Source organism: Lupinus angustifolius, chromosome LG02, assembly GCF_001865875.1.
Source record: "Lupinus angustifolius cultivar Tanjil chromosome LG02, LupAngTanjil_v1.0, whole genome shotgun sequence".
NCBI lineage: Eukaryota > Viridiplantae > Streptophyta > Magnoliopsida > Fabales > Fabaceae > Lupinus > Lupinus angustifolius.
The window spans coordinates 11,132,105-11,156,432 of NC_032010.1; the positions used below are offsets into that span (position 1 = coordinate 11,132,105).

The 24,328-nt window shown below is 33.5% G+C and overlaps 1 protein-coding gene across 2 annotated transcripts in view; it reads left to right on the forward strand.

The window, feature by feature from the left end:
• LOC109335726 (cysteine-rich repeat secretory protein 3-like) overlaps positions 9,559 to 24,328 on the forward strand; it is a 17,626-nt gene continuing 2,856 nt past the window's right edge. The window contains exons 1-3 of one of the 2 annotated variants that reach the window (XM_019571890.1): positions 9,559 to 10,674; positions 13,720 to 13,827; positions 18,964 to 18,965. In XM_019571890.1, the coding sequence (XP_019427435.1) occupies positions 9,876 to 10,674; positions 13,720 to 13,827; positions 18,964 to 18,965 (909 nt within the window). In that variant the 5' untranslated portion in view covers positions 9,559 to 9,875. Of the gene's footprint in view, positions 10,675 to 13,719; positions 13,828 to 13,919; positions 14,223 to 18,963; positions 18,966 to 24,328 lie in introns of those variants that run through there. The other variant, XM_019571883.1, reaches the window with a different exon arrangement.

The window sequence follows — 24,328 nt, forward strand, 5'->3', positions numbered from 1 at the left end:
AGCATTCATTAGATGTTTTACTCCTTCTCTTTCTTTCTGGTGTACTTGTATACATCATTGTTCAAATGGATCGATCGGTAATGATTCAGAATTACTGATTCACAGTGCCCTAGGATGGGACTTGGAGAGTTGCTGAAGAGCGATATACCTACACCAGCCCCTGTGACCTAGAGCTAGAGCTTGTCTATGACGACTCCATTATGTGCTTTCTAGCACAACATGCCGGTTAGAGAGACTTCCTTCACCTTACCGGGCAGGAGACCCATACCGCTGATCCATCTACCCAGTCTACGACTCTGTGTAGACGAGCTGCTGTCGGACCCCAGTTCTCTGAGGGACCTTGTGATGACAATTCTTCCTCAGCTCTAGGAAGGGGGAGGCGATCGTCGGAAGATGTTGAAGAGGCCATCAGGGCCAGCAATGTTGCAGGACCGCCATAGAGGCAGATGAGTTGGGAGGATGACGCGAGCTCTATGGGATCAAGGAGGGACAATCTGAGTGTCCTGCCAAAGCAGCTGGCATTTGATGGGGAGAGGATTAGGACTCCGTGTTTTGACTTTGACACGGTGGAGGAGATGGAGGTTGACGACGACGATTGTGTAGAGTTAGTATGCATAGATGACTCTATGGAGGTAGTAGACCTCTCATCGGACTCAAAGCCTAAGGAGGATCCGATCGAGGGCTCTAGTATCCCGCTAGTCTTGAAGCTAGTTGCTAGGAGCTGCTTCTCTTCTTTTGATTTTTGGAATAGGGATACCTGTGTAAGGTACTTTTATAACGCTAACGCCCTCAACTTATTTTGTACTTATGTTTACTTCATAGTTTTCAGTTTAGCCAATGATTAGATTTCACCTTGTATTTTGTAAGCACATTGTACTGGACCAAGCAGCATCTTGTTATGTGTGTTGTGGGGTCAATTCTTTTATAATGAAAAGCATTCATAAAAGTGTTCTACCATTTTCAATTACCATTAAGCATCAGTTATTTACTTACCGCAGTTTATAAAAATGTGACGTCTTGAAAAAGGAATGGATATAAGGAAAATAATTTGTGATTTATATATTACAAAAAAAAAAATTACCTTTTTCTTAGAGATTAATTACATTATTTGTGAAGTGATTTTCTGGGCGTTACACCCATGGCTGTGGATGGCATATTCTCTTCTTATTTTAGATTTTTAGATTTGTTTTGTTGGGGTTAGCCTAATATTTTGTAATTAAGATAAATGAGAGTTCTCCCTTAAGGATCGAGGACACTTTTATATTGTCATTTTCTGATTTAGAATTTGGTATTCTCATCTGCGTCATGAGTGAGTAATTCCATATTGTTTCTAGGATTGGGGCCATGCCCTTTTACATTCAATAAACACTAGTTTCTAATACTATTTCATAGAGTGTTGTGATTTGACTCATTAAACTGAGTTTTATTGGTGTGAATTGTCTGGCCAACAAATTACATCTCTTAGATATATTGGGAGTGATTGAGAAGTGAACCCGGCTATTCGACCATTCAGTTATTCAAAATAGGATCCTAAGTCACGAGAGTAGTCTTAGGATTCTCGGGGGTTTATGGAATTCAACTTGGGTTGCTACAAAGTGATTGGATAGAAAGATCCAAGTAAGGGACTCGATTGACAACCATACCATGAGAGTATGTGCAACTTCAATTAAGTATATGTGTCAGAGCTCGAGAGAGGATGACACATACCAAAGAGCAATTCACCGTCACAACTTAAAGTTCATGAAAATGAGCGACAACAAGGATTTATAAGAGTAAAGACAATAACCTTTATCCTGGGAACTCTTCTTAATCTGAATTTCAATTTCGTTACTATTTTTACAATTATTATTGTTAATTATTCAGTTGTTCTCAATTCACTTTAATCTCTATTTGAGTAAGGTATAATTAATTGATATAATTAAAGCAATCTTTATGTCCTCATGGGATCGATATTTTATTATTTGACGATATAATTGTGCACTTGTGGTTTTCACTATCAAGTTTTTGGCACCATTGATAGGGTATGTGTTAAAAAAATTGATTATCAATTAATTCATTACTTTACTCTAGTGTATTATACATTTTCCTTTTTTTATTATCAATTAGTTCAATCGTTGAAGCTGAGCTAGAAATGACTTTCCATAGAAGAAGATGACAACAAAGAGCAAGAGAATGATGTGCATGTGTACAAACAAAGGCAGAACGAGATGAAAAACAACTTTGTGACTACGCAGCCCCTAATGCTCATTATTCACATCCTGGAATAATATGACTAGCCATTGAGGCAGAGAACTTTTCATTGCCATCTTATTCAAATGGTAATGCAAAACCAGTTTGGAGGAGAAGCTCATGAAGATCAGAATATCCATATTGATCAGTTCTTCGAATTCTATGAGACTATAAGGATCCATGGGACTTTTGAAGATGTCATTCATCTCCACATGTTTCCATATTCTCTTCTAGACAGAGCTAAGATGTGGCTAAGAAATCAAAATGTTGAAATCCAAGCAACATGGCAAACTTTGGATGATGATTTTCTCAACAAGTACTTCCCCCCTTCCAAAACTGTGCATTATAGGCACCTCATCCAAAATTTTAGTCAAAAAGATGGGGAGTCAATCGTTGAAGCCTGAGAAATATTAAATGAGTTGACTAAAGCTTGCCCTCATCATGGTATTCCACCATGGATGTTGGTCCAAAACGTCTACAATGAGTTAGACTTTCCATCACAATAATTATTGGACTCTTCAGTACGTGGTGCCTTTATGTGCAAAGGAATTGATGTTGATTGCAAAATCATAGAGAATGTGGTTTCAAATTATCACTAATGGGCGAATGAAAGGAGACATCATCCAAAGAGTGCACAATATTCAGGAAATCAAATGGAGAAGGTAATTTTCACGCTGGAGAATCTTTCTCAAAGGTTTGGGACGCTGGAAAAATATCATGCTAGTGCTCTTGGGTATACAACTACAACATATGAGAGACGTGGAGCAAAATGGGATGAATGGTCTGAAGGCAAATAATTTGCCAAACCTGAACATGGAGCCTTGGCCAATGAGCAACCTGAATCATGTAACTAGTATGACTAAATGAAGAGGAGCAGACAACAATTCAACCCACCAGACAGGCAAAACAATCCCAACCTTTCTTGGAGAAGCAACAACACTCTGAATCATCAATACCAGGATGAGCCAAGTAATAGGAAATCTACAAAATAGTTTGTACAGGTACAATATTCTCATATTGATCATACTCTTAAAACAATAATGGATGGTCATGAAAAATTGCTTGCTAACCAAAATAAATTTCTTGAAGAACAAGTCATGATTAATAAAAGTTTTCAAACATGCTCAATAACTTGAATTCTAAAATAGAAAACCTGACCATCCATGATAAAATGCTAGAAACACAAATTGCACAACAAACTAGTAATCCTAATAGGCAAATAGGGATGTTTCCAAGACAACCAGGAAAAAAAATCCAAATAATGAACATTGTAAGGCTGTTAAATTAAGGAGTGAAATGATACTAAGTGATATTCATCAAACTAGGTAAGATTCACAAGTGAAAGAGGAACATAATGAGACACAACCCCTTAAAGATGAACAAAATTTTGAAAAAGTGTCCAAGTATGTAGTTCTGCCACCATATGTACCACGAGTTCCTTTTTTCTAGAAATTAGAAAAGACAAAACTAGAAATGAAATTTGGGACATTTTTTTTTGATATACTTAAGAAATTATATATTAGTGTGCCCTTCACTGAGGCACTACAGGAGATTCTTGCATACACAAAATTTCTTAAGGATATTTTATCTAAAAAAGAAGACTAGAGAATTATGAAACAATTACTCTAACTAAGAAGTGCAGTGCTTTAATTCAAAATAAATTGGCTCATAAAATAAAAATATCATGGTAGTTTCTCTATCCCATGCTTAATTAGTAACACTAACTTTGACCATGCTTTATGTGACATGGGGGCAAGTGTGAGTCTCATTCCTTTATCCGTATGTAAAAATCTAAACGTGAGTAAACTAAAACCAACTACTATATCACTTCAATTAGCATATATGTTAGTTAAATTTCCTATAGGCATCTCGGAGGATGTTCCTATCAAAGTTGGGAAATTTTTCATTCTAGTGAATTTTGTACTAGAGATGGAAGAAGATACACATATTCCAATTATACTAGGTAGACCATTTTTTGCTACCGCTGGTACTATAATTGATATCAATAATGTAAAACTTTCCCTAAGCATAGGGGATGAAAAGTTTGAATTTCATATTGCTAAATCAATTAAACAAACTTCTCTTGAGAACTCATATTGTAGGATTGATATGCTGAACCTAGTAGTGAAGGAGAAGTGGCTAAAGTGAAATCTGAGGATCTCTTGGAGAGACTTATGTTGGAAGGTGACACTTCGAATTTTAATGAGGAAGTGACTAAGGTTAGTGAATCTATGAATGCAAGTTCAATACTTTCCTATAACCCACAAGAGGAAAGCTTGAGGGTCATACCTAAATCGTATGATTGGGAGAAAGGGAAAGCACCTAAAATGGAAGTAAAAACACTTCCTCCATCCTCAAGTATGAGTTCATCGGATCCTGCGTTATGCACAAGGATCAACCGTCAAGATAATGACGTTAAACAAGTGATTCATAGGAGACAACCCATGTTGAATGTACATCATTTTCTAGTTTATTAATTTTAGTGCTTTAGTGTCTGTTTTAGTGCCTCCCTGAGTTTGGAGCCTTTGTAGGAGGATGTATGTAGTGTCGGACACCAAAAAAAATCATAAGCTCTAAAATATAAAAATACAATATAAAAATTTAAAGGGAAAATGCTAAGACAACTGTGCCTATCAACTGCCCCTTCAAAATGGGTCTTCGCACCTAGTCTATCTAGGACATATAGGCCATTTGGGAGCTTTTTCTCTTCTTTTATAGGTATTTCTGCTGCACCCAATGAAGCTGACCACTTATAACTAGAACTAGACATGGTTCAAGATGCAATGAATTCAAGTTATTAATTCCTTCTCATTATCATGACTCAACGAACCAATGCATTAATTGCTTACTCTAAAGAAATACTTTTGAAGAAGCAGTGTCCAATATCAAGACACGGGAGTATAGAGAATACATCAGAAAATACAAGTGAAATGAAACTAAGCAAAAATAGAAATTGTATTGTATAGAATTCTAGGTTAGAAAAAGATAGAAAACTATGATAGTTTATGGTTGAAAATCTTGAGATTTTTTATTATTTAGTCCTATACTCAAATGATCTTACATATTGATAGCCTCACCTAGCGAGTTATTAAATATCAACACCACAACTCTTTCGTGTGCATAGACCTAGAGAGGCTTGATAAGTAAAGAATACTTGGTTAAAATTAGAACATGGAGAGGCTTGGTCTAGAAAGAATACTTGGTTGTTAAAGCATGAAAAGACTTGGTCTAAGAAGGAATATGTGTCTGAAGAGGTGTTTAATACGTGTAACTATTTGGGAGGTAATAGAAAATCCTTCTGTAATGATAATTGTTGTGAAAATGGCACATACTCAAGTGGATTCACGTTTAAACCGTGTAGTGATTTATGGTCGTTTTTCGAGCATTTGAAGACGTTGAATTATATGGAAGACCATAATCAAGGATTGATGGAAAAATGGTTGTGTACCATGGCATGAACTAATCCGCAGTGGTGAAGATGATATATCTCATGATAGGCAACGATGCACATCCAAGACGTGCATGGGCTCACGATAGTGGATTATGACTACCATTAACAAGTATCAATATATTGTAGATGTATTCTAAAAATTGTTATTGGATTTTAGGATTATGTATTAGGCCTAGGTAGAGGGATAAATATATGTATGTGTTTTCTAAACCTTATCCAAAATTAAGTATGGTTTAAGTTGTTAATCCTAGTCTCTAATAATACATTGCTAGATGTTTAATGCTCTCGGGAACTTGAGCACGATTGGTATATTTATTATCAACCCTCGGATGATTCTCAACCTAGTTGTCAGATTCATGGTGTAGATGTTCAATGGAACTGATAACTTTAGATTATGGAGGAGGGTGAATGACTTGTTGGAAGAACAAGATTTATCAAAGGCACTGAATAAGAAGAAACTAGGAGAGAATCGCTAGAACCATACAACTATGTTTGAAAATGAGACAATGTGTCACGTCATATATATTGTATCTCCAACAAAACGATGGCTAAAACTAGAGAAATAATGCATGTCCAAGTTTATATTGAACAAGTTATATTTAAAGAATGGACTACATGACCCGTAGATGCTAGAATATTTTTTATTTTCAACAACATATCAACACCTTTAATCAGATAATCAATGATCTACAAAATATAGATGTAAAGGTTGATAACAAGGATGAAATGATAATTTTGTTGTGCTCCTTGTCTAGTTCTTATAAACACTTGGTGACAACTATGACGTACGAAAAAGGCTCAGTCAATCTGGATGAGATCACGACTATTCTTTGTCTCATCCAAATAAAATAGTATCCACGAGAATAGTATCAATATGACAGTCTATATGTGGAAATTAGTCAAGGATGTGGAAGGATATAGGTGGAGCAGATTCCGCAAAGGAAAAGGAATTCAAGGCAGGCAAACAACACAATATAAATATACTAGGCATTATAAAAAGGAGTGTCCCAACAGATAGGAAGAACATGAATTGTTGCCATGTGGAGCATCACATCTAGAGATAATGTTGACAATATCCATCTCACTATTAGAGATGACGTTCTTATGTGAGATGAAAGTGGAGTGTCGTTATTACGTTTCCACAACATCATGGAAAAGGATATGTTAATTCTAGTAGATCCTCAAAAGTACACGAACATTAGTAGAATGCAAGACACACGGCATTGGCTGAGATGAAGGTTTGACATGACATATTGGAATAAGTTCATATATAACACAAGCACATTTTTGTAGATGTAGGTATAGCATGGGTGCAACGGAATTGATGGAAGTGTGAAATGGGAAAATTGGAATATATGAACGTGTGAAACAAGATCATTGAAATAGATAGAGGTATGAAACATAAGCATTCATATAGATGCAACTCTAACATGTTCCCATTTGAATAGATGCAGAGGTATGATACACACACAATGGCTTGGATACATGGTGTGTAATACAAGCATTGGTAGACTTGGATGCTTGTGTAACATAAGTATATTAGCTTGGATGAAGGTATATCACATGATCCACATTGTTAGAGATGCAAGAAGTGAGAAGAGCATTCACTTAGATGCAAAGGGTGTGGAGTAAATATTGATTGGCATTGATGCATGATATGTGGAAGGTGTACTCCTTAAAGTGGTGTGTGATAGTTTTTTGAACTATGATTGTTAATATATACAAAGGTGGCAATTGTTGAGGTTGTCTAAGGAAGATCCATGGTTTAATGAGTTGAGTATTCAAGAGGGCGATTGTTGGTGACCATTGTGTCGACAAACTTCCTAGCGATGGATGACAAGGCGACTTGCTCCATTTGATGACAATACAAGTTTGGAGAAGTTGCACACAATTTTTAAAAGTAGCTAAGGTCTTGATAACATCTTTGGGCATACTTAGAAGGCTTAAGTTGAAAGGGAAGTATACTATCATGTGGAGGATTTCCCATGAAGTAGCTGGTTAAATAGATTTAGGGTTTGAACCAGATAGTGTTCCTTTGGAGCGGATATTCTCCATTGCGGAGATTGTTATGCATATGACTTTTATTCAAATGTAACACATCTAGACTCTATAAGAATACATGGTTGTGTTCTCGATGCACTAGAAGACACATAATTATATAGATGACCAGTGCCAAGGTATGGTGGAAACACCCAGGCATCTACTGGCCCACAACCGCGTGGGTGATAAATCTGATGATACTAAGTGATACACGACCAGACCTTGTATGGACCCAAGGTCGTGGCGGCAACTAACATATATTAATATTCTGATATAGATTCTAGAAATTGTTTATGGGCTTATAGGATTATGTATTGGGTCTGAGTAGAAAGTTATATATACATGTATTTTGTAAACCCTGTGAGAGCTTGAATGTGGTTGTCATTACTAATCCTAACCTCTAATAATACATTAGTAGTCGTTTAACGCTCACGGTGATATATACACAATTGGTCAAACATTATATAGATTATATTATCTTCTCATCTTCTATTCAATATATTTCCTTTTAATATGGTATTAGAATTGTGTAGAGTGAATGATTTAGAAATAGTTCCTTTAGGCCCTCCTTATAAAGTTTCACATGAAGTAATATTTGTCTAACAATTATATATCATGTAATGAGATTTAATATAAAAGACACTCGGTTTGAAACGAGTAAATAAGAAAATGTATTATTTCCCTTTTATCTTTATTAATAAATCTCGTTGTTACCAATACTACTGTATTATCGCCACTACTATCATTATTTATTATTATCACACCATAATTATTACTACTGTGGTCATAACCTGCATAATATGGTATATATATATAGTTAGACAATGTATACTTACAAATAATGACAACCGTTTCATTCCTTTGAATTTGTAATTAAATTTTCTAAGGAAAGGAAATACATGATATTGATTTCTTTTTATTTTAGGTAGCTTTATGATTTAGAGAATACTTTATAAGTATTTATAGGTTATTAAAATTTGAACTTACACCCATATATGAGACAAATCTTTATCCATTATATCGGTCACCATTGCCTACTATTACAATCCTTCATCTTGTATATTTTATAATAATCCAGAACATATATAAAGACTAAAAAACAGAACATTTTAATCCAAAAGATAAATTTTAAGTAAGAACTTGAGAAAACATCACATTTCATTTGTTCTATTCCTGAACCTAAACTATGCAATCATACTGGTCTGACACACGTTAGAATGGAGGGGCCTAAATAAATAGATAACTTCTTTAGATGTTTTAGTTAAGTCTACATTAAATAAATTAAAATAGTATTAAATTTTACCCCATATAATGTTTTGAAGTTAGATTATCTCTCTATATAATCCCATAATTAGTAATATTGTGACATGTGATAAAATTATTTTTAATTGAAGTTATTTTTTAATAAAAAATTTAAATTAAAACTTTATTTTTCTTATCATTCTTTCAGTATTGAACTCTCCGCTGATACAGAGAGGAACCTAATTTAGTTAAATGAAGATCACTTGTATCAAAAAAAAACATATTACTAATTTCAATAAAATTTTGATATTTATTAAAAATTAAAATATATTTCTTACTGCTCAAAAATTCTTAATACAATTTCAATAGATTAGGATATGGATGGAGACAAGAGCTTCTGTGCGTTCAACTCAGCTATGGTTCCGCTCCTAGTTACAATTTAAATCCGTGATCAAGTATCATGTACTTCAGTCAAAATAAGATTCCTTTCCATTCATGCCCTCCAAAAATCTTCTCTAGATGGGGGAATATTTTCTCACTACCTTTCAACAGATTAATTAATTCAACCACTTTTGTTTTACATTCTCTTCAAACAATAAAAAAGTACACCATCTTAGAAAATGTACTACTTTTCTTACTCTTTTTCTTCTAAGTTAATGAGAGTAATAGTGTGCACATTTTAGAAAGAGATGGTAGATGCAGCTCACCCATTTGCACATCTACTAAGATATTATTAGGCTATCAAAGGAAATTGAATCTCAATTTCCAAGGACCACAAAACCATAACTTTGAGTCACTCAACCTCAAATCCTTTAGCCTCTTGATTCAGCAAAAAGATCAAAACCAAAATTGAAAAACACACTTAAGCTTTTCTTTAAAGGGGATTCCCCAAATTGCAAGAGATATAGCTAAAATGGGTTTTACTAGAAAACCCATATTCCTTCCTTTTATCTTGATTTTGTGCACACATCTAAACCCACCCCATCTTACAGAATCTGCTTCTGATTACACCACCTTAGTCTACAAAGGCTGCTCAAAAGAAACCTTCACAGATCCAAATGGCCAATACTCTCAAGCACTTTCAGCACTATTTGGCTCATTAGTAGCACAATCAACCAAAACCAAGTTCTACAAAGTCACAACAGGCAGTGGCCAAAACAGCATAACTGGCCTCTTCCAATGCAGAGGAGATCTCACAAACTCAGACTGCTACAGCTGCATCAGCAGACTCCCAGTCTTGTCTGACAAGCTCTGTGGCAAAACCATAGCTGCAAGAGTTCAGCTCCTAGGCTGCTACCTTCTCTATGAGATTGCTGGGTTTTCTCAAACCTCTGGCATGCAGATGCTGTACAAGACTTGTGGGGCATCAAATGCTGCTGGGAGAGGGTTTGAGGAGAGGAGGGACACTGCATTCTCTGTGGTGGGAAATGGGGTTGTTAGTGGTCATGGTTTTTACACAAGTAGCTACCAGAATGTGTATGTGATGGGGCAATGTGAGGGAGATGTTGGTGATTCAGATTGTGGGGAATGTGTGAAAAGTGCTGTTCAGAGAGCTCAAGTTGAATGTGGTAGCTCCATTTCAGGCCAAGTTTTTCTGCAAAAGTGCTTTATTAGTTATAGCTATTATCCTAATGGAGTTCCATCTAGATCATCATCCTCTGCTGCATCATCATCTTCTTCTTCATCTTCTTCATACTCTTCATTTTCTTCAGGTAAATACTAAATAACCAATGTCTAATTAGTAATTACCTACCCAATGAACCAAGCATATATAATCAAACAAGAAAAATTGGAGAAAAAGAAGATTTTCTTAACATGTTAAAAAGTTCAATGGTATATGTCTAATGATGTAATGTCTCCTAAGATACCTAAAAGATAAGCCCATTTTCTGATACCATTGGTTCACCTAATGATCCCAATATTCAAATAAAAGGTGCTAGTTTCATCAACATAATCATATTTTAGATGTATTTTTTATAGTCTGTGTATTTTCCAAAGCTTTAAAATAGTCACAAGTGGACTAGTCCGACCGAGATGCAGTCATCAAGTAGAAATTTATTAAGTGAAAATTAATCAAGTAAAAAATTAATAAGTGAAATTAATTAAATCAAGTAGAAAATAGGTGAAAATTAATAATAAAAGAAAATAATTAAATCAAGTAGAAAATTCAAAATTGCAAACAAATAAGTTTGATTTGAATAAGAAGAATGATTATTCAAAATCCACCAAAATTAGTATTATTCTAAACCATGTTACTAAATTACTCAGGAACATATATAGGCTAAGCATGTATTCATGTATAATCTACTCAGAAAATAATATATAAATGACTTCAAACTCCTAATACTAATGTTATATTAAATTATTTTAATAATACAATTGATTTTAAGTTATATTAGCAATGATATATTAGTAATTTAATATAGGATTGCTAAAGTACTCAAGTTCCATCATCCTTAGTATTAGGAGTAATGATTTAAATTGAGGACTACATTGCGTAATGTGGTCACGATATTGTAGTTATGGTGATTACTGCAACTACATCATAACGCAATTGCAATTGATGTCGAATCACAATCATGCGCTTAGGTTGGTCACAACATAACTGGATTGGATCACATTTTACTTGTATCATTCTGAATCGGACTTCATCAAATTCAAACATATTTTTCTAATCACAAAATAATTTATAGTGCAACGGATGTAATAACTATAATCACAATACCCTATAACAGTCGCAGCCATAATTTAAAACATTAATTAGAAGGTTAAAAAGAAAACAATTACACTGTTAATCTCACTGTAGTTGGACTCTATCATTACTATCTCACTGCAAGTTGGACCCTTGGTGGGACACTCTCAATTGTATAAGTGCCCTCAATTCTCTTAGCCTGCCGCTACACTTGTAGCGTGCTGCCAGAAATTGTGTTTGTTGCATTTTTATTTAGAAATTGTATCTCTTATGGGCAGTAAGTGATATATTTATACATGGAGAGAGGGGTAAAAAATCAAATCTAATAAGTTTGAATCTTGTCGGGGATGTTCGAAATATATTACTATATGTTTCATATTGCCTACAATTAGAATTGGGGAGAGAAACTAATATTATATATTAGACTCAAGTTTCTTGTAATAATATGCATCAACTATAAGCATAAGTTAGAAACACTCATGGGCATTTGGCCCCATGAGTACGTTAGAGCTTGTAATCCTCCTTATTCTCTAATAATATCATGTTAGCTACTCAACGTTCCTAATGATGTAGGCACAATTGGACTAATCTCATTAATAAATTATCTTATCTTTTTCTCTGTTATTTAGTTCTTGTGATTGTTTGTGGCCAACACTACACAAGTACCGCTTCTGTTGCATCAACAATTAGAATCAAAGTCAATTGGTAGATGTTTCTTAGTTGAGGTGCCAGATTATGGCAAATGAGAGTGAATGGGATGTTAGTTGGACAAGATATGTGAAAGGCATTTTGCGGGAATAAACCAGTTGATTTAAAGGAGATGAAAACATGGTGGGACCATGTTGGGGGCTACAACTATGTTGCATCTAGAATCTCGTAAGTCAATGTATTGGATAGGGGCTCACGTGTTGAGTCACACGCTGAGATAGGTGATGACAATATCTCTCTAGATGTTGGAGAGGATGATCTCATTTGACATGAGAAGTGAAGGGAGTGTCCACAGCGTCATGGTGAAGGATGTTAATTGCTAGAAGATTCACAAAAGCACACGAGCATTGATGTAAGGTGTAGCACGAGCATTGCATTAGATTGGATGGAAGGGTGTTGCACGAACATTGGTTGGTATTGATGCAAGATGTATGTTGTGGGTATACTCCTTATGGTGAAGTATGATAGTTCTTTTGATTTTGAATTATGATAGTCGGAGTAGACAATGGTGATAGCGGTGGAGACTTCCAAAGTTGAGCTTAACTGGGTACTTAAGGGGGTAGTTGTTGGCGAACTTTGGTGTAGATGTTCCATAATATCGAATAGGATCATATCAATGGAGAGCTATGTGACGGGAAGCTGCACTATAAGTTTGGAGAGCTAGGCTCTTGATAACATCATCAAGGATACTCGAAAAAAACTTATGCTAAAGGGAAACAAACTCTTATATTGAGGAGTTGTTAAAGAGAATTTGGCATTAAGCCAGCTGAATCGGGATATTCGCTAAGGTAGAGATTTCTGTGTAGAATCCTAATGAATGAGATATTTTTCTATGTCAAGGTAGAGATTGTTGGGATGCTTGATATATGTAATTGCATCATTGCCTAGTATAGGAATTAAAGAGAGAAACATCTATTATATATTAGACTCAAATTTATTATTATAATATGTATTAATTATAAGCATCAATTAGAAAACCTCATGGACATTTGAGTCAATAAATATATTAGAACTTGTAATCTTTATTCTCTAATGTTCCCTAAAAGTACAATTCGCCTGTATTACTTCTGCTGCATCAAGCCATCTACCTATACTTGTTCTGCATTTAAGATTGGTTTCTATTCCGATTTCAATTATATAATTCATTAGATTATCATCTAATCCAAAACAACCTGCGATTTCTATTGAAAAATATGTAAATTTCAACAAAACTTACTGTCACTTTATCCAATCATAATTTTACATTGTGAATTTTTATCATGTGAGCTTGTATTTTATCATAAATTTTTAATAATAATACCTTATTTTACATGAAAGATTATGTAAAATTAGACTGGTATCATTGATATTGATGCAGGGCAAAATAAAGGGAAGACTGTGGCTATAATTGTAGGAGGGGTAGCAGGGGCAGCTTTGTTGGTGATATTCTTGTTATTTGTTAGGAGTTTGAAGAAGAAACATGATGGTATGAGTTATACACTTATTATCCTCTTATACTTAATTCTATCTGTTTACTAATCTTATTTACTCACTTTGCAATATCATTATCTTGGGCAGATTATTGAACAGAAGTTGAATTCTGAGAAGGCAATTTTTTTCATGTGATGAATTGTTTTTACATGTTCACTTCATGAATGGAGATGGAAACATTGTGGTAAATAGAGTTTTGCTTGAAATAGAAACAATATACCATGGTTCATTGTGATGATTGATTTTTGTAGTTAGGTATAATCTTCTTGTTGAAAAAAAAAAACCAATATGATTAGAGCTTGAAAGTGAGATTTTTTTTACTAAGGGTGAAAATCACCCGAGGGAAAGAATGTTTGTCATCCTGATTCCTGAACAGATAAAAAATTTGGATCTTACTTTGAGCCATGTGGGTGATTCTCTTTTCCCTCATCTCAATGGTATTGAGGCTGCATTTTTTGTAGTTTTCATTGACTTTATGCTTTTGGAAAAGTTGCAAGTTGCACCCCTCCCAAGTTGCACCTTTCCCAAGGGTCATGTCTCTCTCGGGCCAGATATGTTTTTGTATAACCAATGCATCCCTTACCATATGAGTATGGGACTACTATATTTGGTGAGCATGTGATTATACTACTTATCTAGAGAGAATCAATAGAGTCTTATATTATTAAACTAATGTTTTGTTGATTGCCTTTATGCATATACTTTAAGTTTTACTCTTTGCTTACAAATTATAAATTAATGTTTAGCAAAACTATAAAGATTTGATATCAATTTCACATTCTTTAGCATTATTATATTTATCTTCAGATTTATTTAGTGTTGCATCAATGTTCTCGTTGCACAAATTTACCAATTATTAATGGCTATACATTTTAAGTTATTAGGATAAAATTCCTTTATATGCTAGCTTTATAGTGTGAACATCTATTTTTGTTCGGCCAAAAAATATTTTTTTTAAAAAGTAAAAAATAAATAATATTAAATAATAATACTAAATCTATGTTGATAAAGTTCATAAATCTAAGTAATTAGGTTAACTGAAAATTCAGAAAATAATAATAAATAAATCAATGTTCTTAAGGTTCCTAAATGTAAGTGATTGTGTTAACCGAAAATTCAGAAATAATAATAAATAAATCAATATGGTTAAGGTTCCTAAATCTAAGTGATTAGGTTAACCAAAAATTCAAATTCAAAAATAATAATAAATAAATCAAGGTTGTTATGTTCTTAAATCTAAGTGATTAGGTTAACCAAAAGTTCACAACTAAATTAAATTAATTCATAAAAGATGACTTTTTTGAAAATAAAAATTTGAATTACTAAGGGACCACTATGAGCCCACATTCTTTTTCCCAAAAAGAGTGGGAAAAAAGGAAAAAATATTTTTCTATTTATTATTTCGATTTTTCGAAATTTTGAATATTAAATATATAAAAAATTAATTAAATTTTATTTTATCCATTTTTTATAAAAAATTTCAGATTAATTAAAATAACTAAATAAGTAAAATACAATAACAACCTAATTTGAATTTGAAAATGAATTAACAGAAAACTATTAAAATAACATTAAAATAGGATCGTCAAATCAGTTCGGTTAAAATCTCTTAAATTAAGATTAAGTGATTAGATTTATCCAGAGTTGAAAATTAGTTAGTTTAAGTTAAGTTAGTGTTAATTTTTCCTATAAATAGCATAATCTAGGTTTAGAGGAAAAAGTTTTTTTCAACAATTCCATCATTCTCAAAAAAAGTTTCAACAATTCCAAAAAATACCCAAAAGAAAGCATTATGTTTCTATGTTATAAAATCAACATCATTTAACAAATAAAAATATAATTTTTTAATATCAGAGATTCGATTACAGAAATAAAAATAAATAAATAATTTTTTATATAATAAATAACTAATAACAAAATCATTTTTTTCAGCGACTAATAATTAATAAACTTTTATAACCTAATTAAGTGGTAACAAATTTTTTTTTATGAACACATAGTAATAACAAAAAAAGAATTAAAAAGTTCTTTTAATATAGTTAACCCCAACAAACTTTTTTTGAATTCAAATAGAAATTTTTTCTAACCAAATAACCACAACTTTTTTACTGTAATTAAAATTATCATTTGTAAAAAAATTATTTTGTACAAATGCATATACTTAAAAATATTAATTAGAAATGCTTATGAAATAATTTTGAGAATTAATCAAAGATTAAGAGAAGGTCACCCTGGATGTCTCTTTCTTATCAAATCATCTTCGAAAGGTCGCGCTACGCTGCTTCTTTTCAACCGATTAAATCTCAAAATCGATTAAATTCTATTTTCTTAATTAAATAAATAACAAAAATTAACCAAATAAAAAACATTTTTCACTAATAAATAAACATTTTTGACTAAAAATATAAATTTTCTTTAATTAAAATACACCCAACCAACAAACCTTTTTCTACCTAAAGAACTACGTAAGTCTTAATTCCCTTGATATGAATACGTACGACCAAAGTCAATCTTGTCAGGCACAATAACAAAAATAAATAACTTTTTCTTTTTAATAATTAATTAATTAATTAATCAGAAAATTTAATAAATAATAATAATAATAAAGTCATATATTTTAATGAAGGGTACCGCCTAAGGCAGATGGGTAGGGTGCTAATATCTTCTCTACCTTGTAACCGACTCCCGAACCTGGATATCAAAAATCCAAAAGCCCGGGGTAATTGGGCTTAAATTTTTTTTTTACATTTTTAACTATAAAATGTAGTGACAAATCTAAATAAGTCGTGCAGCCGAAAATCAGAACACGACACTTACTCATCAAATTAATTGTGCAGCCATAAATCACTTGTTATTTTATGATCTAATTATCAATATTTAATCATTACATTAAGATATCACTTACAAATTAATTTTTTATCTAAAGACTAGAGATTGATATTAGGATAGATATCCTGTGTGGGATTTTAATGTCAGTATTTTATCATTACATGTGAATTATTTCTGTGTTTCTATGTCATATACATGATATAACTTCTTGCTTACTATTGCAAGTTAATGTAATTAAATAATAGAGTAACAATATTAAGTTGCTCTTATTTAGTTTTCCATGTTTCTTATTTCGAGTAGTTAAAAAAGTATAATTGCCAAAGTAGCCGTTATTCTATATATTTTAATTTGTATGAGTTACTAAGTTGTTTGTGTATGCTTATTTCCATGAATTTAGTAGAATTTTGTTATGATTGGTGATATATTTAGAATATTGAATCTCATGATTCTTATATAATTTAACCTTTTATATGTATTTGGAGAGAGTTTTGATATGATGACATTCCTTAACCAAATCATGAATTCCTTTTGGAACTTTCGTTTTCTCTGTGATGGGGAAGAAGTGAAAACTATTTGTGATTTGATGTATTGAAAACCATAATCCTTCCTTATGTGTTAACTTACATGGTTCTCATTGTCTTCTGTAAACTAATTGTTCGGGTATCCACTCATTAAACTTATATTTGTTATCAATTTTAGAAGTCTTATGATTTGTCAGAAATTAGATCACTTATTTTATAACTAAATACCTGATATAATTATATTAAATATATGAGGTACATCTTTATTAGAAATTATGAATTTCTAACAGAATTAGCATACATGAACAATGTTAAATTTTGATGATTGTAAGGCGTTCACTACGAGTATTTAGTAATCCCTAGGGAAAGTTGTGTATTTGGTTATCAATCTTAAATACTACGACAGGTTGATTACTTATGAGTCAACTCTATCCAAAAACTTGACTCAATGTCACACCATTCACTTGAGATATTTTATTATTATTCATTTAGTTATTGAATAGTGACATTAATGCTAGGTCAATGGAATGTGGATCATCCGTCTCTATTCTTGTTTTATTTAGTATTCTCATTCAATCAGAAAATCTTATTTGACTAAAAATAAAAATTATAATAATAAAAATTAATATTTATATAATATTCTATGAAATTTGATTTGCTTGGTACATTGAAACAAGATTTTCTTACGATAGTGGATCGTTGTCCAGCTCAATGTATGCCAATATTACTACTAATCTCACACTATAGACAAATAAACTCATTCACACTTAGAAAAACGTTAATGATGATAAAATTGAGAAGTGGGAAACCTTAATGCTTAGATCTGGCACTATAGACGGTTATTATTCGTTAGTGACATTAATGTTAGCTCAATGTACGACAAGGATCCTCTATCCCAAAAAATCACTGTCCCTCTATCTCGATCCAATCATATTTCCCAAAATAATATAAAATATTAATTTATATTTTTTATAAAATCAAATTCTAATAAAATAATTCATTTTGATTGATTTGGTACACCATTGGGGATACCAATGAGTACAGGTGATCATCATCCCTCAATGTATACCAGCATTACTAGCATCCAATGCCGAATTGGATAAATTTTAATGTATATAAAGAAGTCTTAGAAACAATTTTTTTGACTATATGTATTTAGATCACGCACTGTAGACAAATAAACTCATTCATACTTAAAAAAACCTTAATGATGTTAAAATTGAGAAGTGGGAAAGTATAATCCAATGTGGCTAATGATCATCAAGAATCTATTCTAGAAATGTTTTGGGACTTTATTTCTAAGGTTATAGAGTGTTCTTTTGTGGATGAACTCGTTGGTCAGATTGGAGGTTCGGGTAAGAGATATTTTGGTTCTGGATGGAAGTATATTTGGATCCGCCGGTGGAGGTACCTGAAAAGGTTATCCGACGATCAAGTCAGTAAGATTGGTAAGATTGAAGAGATAATGTTCGTGAGCAATAAATGAGATGCAAGAAGTAAGTTGAGAGTAATAATGACAAATGATGAAGAATAGTAGTACTTCCTATCGGGGGAGACCCCTATTTATAATGAGTGAGGTGGATGACGTGGATTTGGAAGGTACTGTTGGCATGACCGACCATTCTGGCTTGTTGGGGCCGCTTTCCCCATGTTAGGCGGATTTAGTAGGGTCGTACTTTGCACATAGTTGACTTATAGCATGTGACGGATTTGGTATTTGTATGGTAGTTTGTCTTTGTCGTGTTGGCAATGGTGGGATTGTAGGTGGCGTAACAGGTGAGATGTCAAGGTCATGGTCCCAGAAGTTACCCACCATGCCCAGACAATCGTGAGGCATACGTTTAGGTTCTTTGCCTGACCATACCTGGTTCTTGGTCAGCTAGTGAAGAGGTCATCCTCGGTAGCGGAGAGGTAAGAAACTGAGCAATATTTTGCCAAAAAATACCAATGAGTAACCTTTTTGCTAAACTTAACTCTATGAAGTATAAAGGCAAACAGAACATAACGAATATATCATAACTGAAGCCAACTTTGAAAATTGTTGAGGGAATGTGATTTGAATTTGGCAACTTGACCCAACAATTTTGTTTTATTTTGCCAACTTTGAAAATTCACATGTTCTTGAAGGCTTATTAATTTGATAATATTTTTCTAAGTGACGAAGACAAATTTGGACGTTCTTGAAAACTATCTTAGTTGCTATGACAATTAAACTTTGCTCTTTGTATAGAGAGACTGGCGATAGAATTAATGATTAAATTAGCAATGGGGTTGGAAGTTGATCAAGCTATCTAAAAATGGGGCTCTTATTTCTCTCTTTTGTTATGCATAGAGCAAGAGGGAGGGAGCACACATCTACTGTTCCACAAGTTATACTATATGTACTATCTCTTTATGATTGATTGAAAAAAATATTTTTAAGTTAAAAAATTAATAATTAAATATTAACAACTAACATACTAACAATTGCCGATAAAAAAAAAAAGTTAAAAAATTAATAATTAAATATTTTTATAACCAATGACAGCTGATAATAGGTATTATTTATGGGACAATAGATGTATATCCGAGAGTTAAGGTTAGCCTTACTACAACAAGTTCATGATATATGCCCGTGTTAATTTTAATGTTTTGCATCAACTCCACCAGATTTCTTGATTTGCATTAACTATTGACCTTGGGTGCTACTTGGGGATACCTCTTGCTCATAAAAGTGTTACAGCTAAAAATTATGGATCATTTTAGAAAGAATTCAAAACAGACTCTCCACTTGACAATCACATATGCTTAATTTTGCAGGTAGATTCACTCTTGAAAAGTTGATCATTGCAGTCCTACCTATGGCATGCAGATGCTTCGTGGATTGGGGTTGTTATAGAAATATATGGTAATGGTAATAAGATGATGCTTGTGGAGTTGTGGTCGAGAAGTGCCACTTAGAGTCCCATGTTTGGAGAGCGTTTGACGTACTTAGGAGGATTTAAACCATGACAGTAATTATGTTCCTTTCTGATCAGACAAATGGCTTTTTTCAAGGTGAGTCCTATTATGTCTCCTATTTGCTCTTTGAAGATTTTAAACTCGTTGTGATGTACTATGGTCAAAGTATCTCATTCTTGAAATATTAAGAATTCATCCATTTGTTGCCTTCTCAATTTGAAACCGAAGTGCTTTCAATGACTCCTCCATCACCATCTATAGGCTCAAATGTTGTCACATGGGCACTCTCAAATAATTGAAACTTCACTTCTAATTCCGCTTATGAATCTCTCCAAGACCAATCTAATGTTGATTCTAGTCCAATTTGGAGAAAGCTATGGACATGGGATGGTCCATACCGAATCTGTAATTTCTCGTGGTGTGCTATACGTAATGGTGTGTGGATTAATAATCGAAGAAGGAAATCCAATATTGTTGATGATCTAACCTGTATGTTGTGTTAGCAGAACCAGAAATTGTTATTCATCTGCTATGTGACTCTAGGTTGTGAGACCTATATGGACCCGGTTGGTCTCTAATAACCATCAATAATTTTTGACCTTAGACATGGCAGATTGGATATGTGAGAACCTCAATATAATGCAACGCTGGTTTCTGTGGTCGATTTGGAAAATGCATAATAATATGATCTTTAATTTTGGATCTTTTAACCTGCATCAACTTTACTACTATGTGACTATGATGGCAATGAATTATGCCCTATGTGACAACCCTGGGAGTTTAACTCCTTCAAACACTACTCTGGTTTATAGTCAAATTTGAGTAGGTTCTGACCCTCCTCCATTTGGTTGATTTAAATACAATATGGATGGATCTGTTAGGGGCAAGAACCATGGATAAATGATAATTGTGGCAGAGTTTGTAGAGATTGTTCAGGAAAATAAATTTTTGGTTTTTACACGGACTTGAGAGCTTCTAAATTCTCAGATATTAGATTAGCATGGGAAAAACTTTATTTTGAGTAATTAATGAAAGTGAATCTCAAGTGGTTGCCAACATGGTTAATCATAAGTATTATAATTGTCGCGACCCGCTTTTCGGTTGGAAGACCGGAGCTACGACTTGGGAAGAGGCGGACTCGATTTCTACCTCTCCCAATTGATTTGGAGTCGCCACTACGTTTTTTGCAGTTAAAACGTAGAAAACTCTTATTTATGCCCAATTAGGATAATATGGTCTTTAAGCAGAGATTCTGAGCTCGGGAGTCGATTACGGATCGAAGAAGGTATTAGCACCCCGTCCGCCCGTATTAAAACGGTACCCTCGCTAATAACATTGACTTTTATACCCTTAACAATTATTTATTTAGAATTATTTATTTTTATTATTGAGCCTGACAATATTGACTTTGGTCCTACGTACCCTTATTAAGGGGATCAAGGCTTACGTAGTTCTAGTTCGAAAATTGTTTAGTTACTTTGGTTAATTGTTAGTGATTTAGAAAATATCGGTAAGTTTAGAAATATCAATTTATTGAGTTGGTTAATATATAATTGTTTTGGTTCAATGAGACTAATAGTTCAGGAACGGTGTTGGTCGTAGACCTTCTCCTCATTTCCGGGGAGTTAGAGACGACTCGAACCATAACCTCACTATAAAAGTCTCGTAAAACTTGTTTGGTAAAATAGTTTTAATTATTTATATAGAATTAATAGTTTAGAGATGGTGTTGGTTGTAGACCTTCTTCTCATTTTCGGAGAAGTTAGAGACAACTCGAACCATAACCTTACTATGAGAATTCCTTAATTAATTTGATAATATAGTTTTCAATTATTTATGCATATAGAATTTGGTGATAAAATAGTTTATTAATTATATATATATATGGGATTGATAGTTTAGAGACGGTGTTGGTTGTAGACATTCTTCTCATTTTCGGAGAAGTTAGAGACAACTCGAACCATAACCTTACTATAAGAATTCCTTAATTAATTTGATAATATAGTTTTTAATTATTTATGTGTATAAAATTTAATGATAAAATAGTTTATTAGTTATTAATTATATATATAGAATTAATAGTTTAGAGACAGTGTTGGTTGTAGACCTTCTTCTCGAGAAGTTAGAGACAACTCGAACCATAACCTTACTATAAAAATTCCATTTTTAGATAGAAAATATTTATAAACATTATTTTTAAAGGGTGCGCTTTTAATAGGCTTTTCATTAACAAATTGAAACAACTGCTGAAAGCCTTGGATAAACGTATATATGTGAAGAAGGATTATGATTAATTGATATTCATATAAAATATTAGCAACAATGAATAATTAGGCATGCATAAACAAATAAGTACCAAAATATGAAAAAATGATTTAACTAGAATAATTAAAAAGAGATGGAAAGCTAATCAGAAAGGGATTACCCCTATTTGCACGTGAATGAGAAGAAAAGGGGATGGAATCCCTAAATCAAACTATTTCTTCTACTTTCTTCTCCTCTAACTCCGGCAGCGTTAAGGAGCACCGTTCATGGCTAGAACTGAGTTGGCCACGCTGACATACCGACGATGAAGCTCCAAGGCCACCCCCTTCTCCTCTATGGTAGTCCACAACCGAAAGTGAGACGTTCCTGTTTCACAATGGCCCTGGTTCACGACGGCGGGTTCACGATAGCGGAGGATGGCAGTGGTGAACGAGGGTCCCCATACGGTACGGTCTCTAAGCCCTCTTCCTCTTTCCTTCTTCGACGGTGCTGATTAGTCGATGGTGGTGGGGATCGACGAAGAGAATCCCTTTCTCTTCGAGATGCATCGAACGAAATCTCCCTCTTTTCTTATTTGATTGATTTCAGTTACTGTTTGTTTTTTTTATTGATGGATTAAGAGAGAACGAAGACGATATTGTGGGGTGGCTTGCGGTTAGGCTCCTATTCTCACGGTGGTCATTAGAGTAAGGTAATGACTCAACTACTCTTACTTTCAAAAAAGGATGGGACTGATTAGGGTGATATTGACTTACCCATATGTCTATCCTGAGTATATGCTTTTCGTTGTTGTACGATGAGGATGTCTCTGCCTTCTTGGTTTATGGCGTCTGTGATGTATAACTCTATATTCGGATTGCCTTTTGTCTAGATATGGGTATAATGATTGCTCCCTGGAACTGGTATGATATTGAATCTGCTTGAATGTTACTCTCTCTGTTTATATTTCTGCCTTTCTCTCTAGAATGCTCTCTGTTTTTCACTTGCTATCATGTTTTTCTGAGTGTATGTATGTGATCCCCCCTTTCTAGTGATAGTTGTACGCCTTTTATAGCTGTGTGTTTTTGTTGTACTGCCCTTTTGTTTTCTGGTTATCCATTCTGAAACTGCTAATTCGGGTGATATTGACTTACCCCTATGTCTATCCTGAGTATATGCTTTTCGTTGTTGTACGATGAGGATGTCTCTGCCTTCTTGGTTTATGGCGTCTGTGATGTATAACTCTATATTCGGATTGCCTTTTGTCTAGATATGGGTATAATGATTGCTCCCTGGAACTGGTATGATATTGAATCTGCTTGAATGTTACTCTCTCTGTTTATATTTCTGCCTTTCTCTCTAGAATGCTCTCTGTTTTTCACTTGCTATCATATTTTTCTGAGTGTATGTATGTGATCTCCCCTTTCTAGTGATAGCTGTACGCCTTTTATAGCTGTGTGTTTATGTTGTACTGCCCTTTTGTTTTCTGGTTATCCATTCTGAAACTGCTCAATAATTATTCCCATTCATGCTGATTATGATTATATGTAACTGCTGAGATATTTCTGAATTCTCACCTAAGAGATAGGAACATATACCCTGACTCTTGCTTTTTTTTCTGATTATTCCTTTCAGTTTTGAATAATGCTCAATGATTACTAATAATCATTTTACCACTAATTGCTCCATTTAATACGACCATGATTGCTGCCTAACCCTGCTGTTTTGGAATCCTTTTCTGAATATTTGCCTTTTATGCTTACTGGAATACGTGCTGAAAAAAAATATATGCCAACTGGTGATGACTTCTGGTTTGCATTTCCCCTTCTAATTAATCNACCCTGCTGTTTTGGAATCCTTTTCTGAATATTTGCCTTTTATGCCTACTGGAATATGTAGCTGAAAAAATATATATGCCAACTGGTGATGACTTCTGGTTTGCATTTCCCCTTCTAATTAATC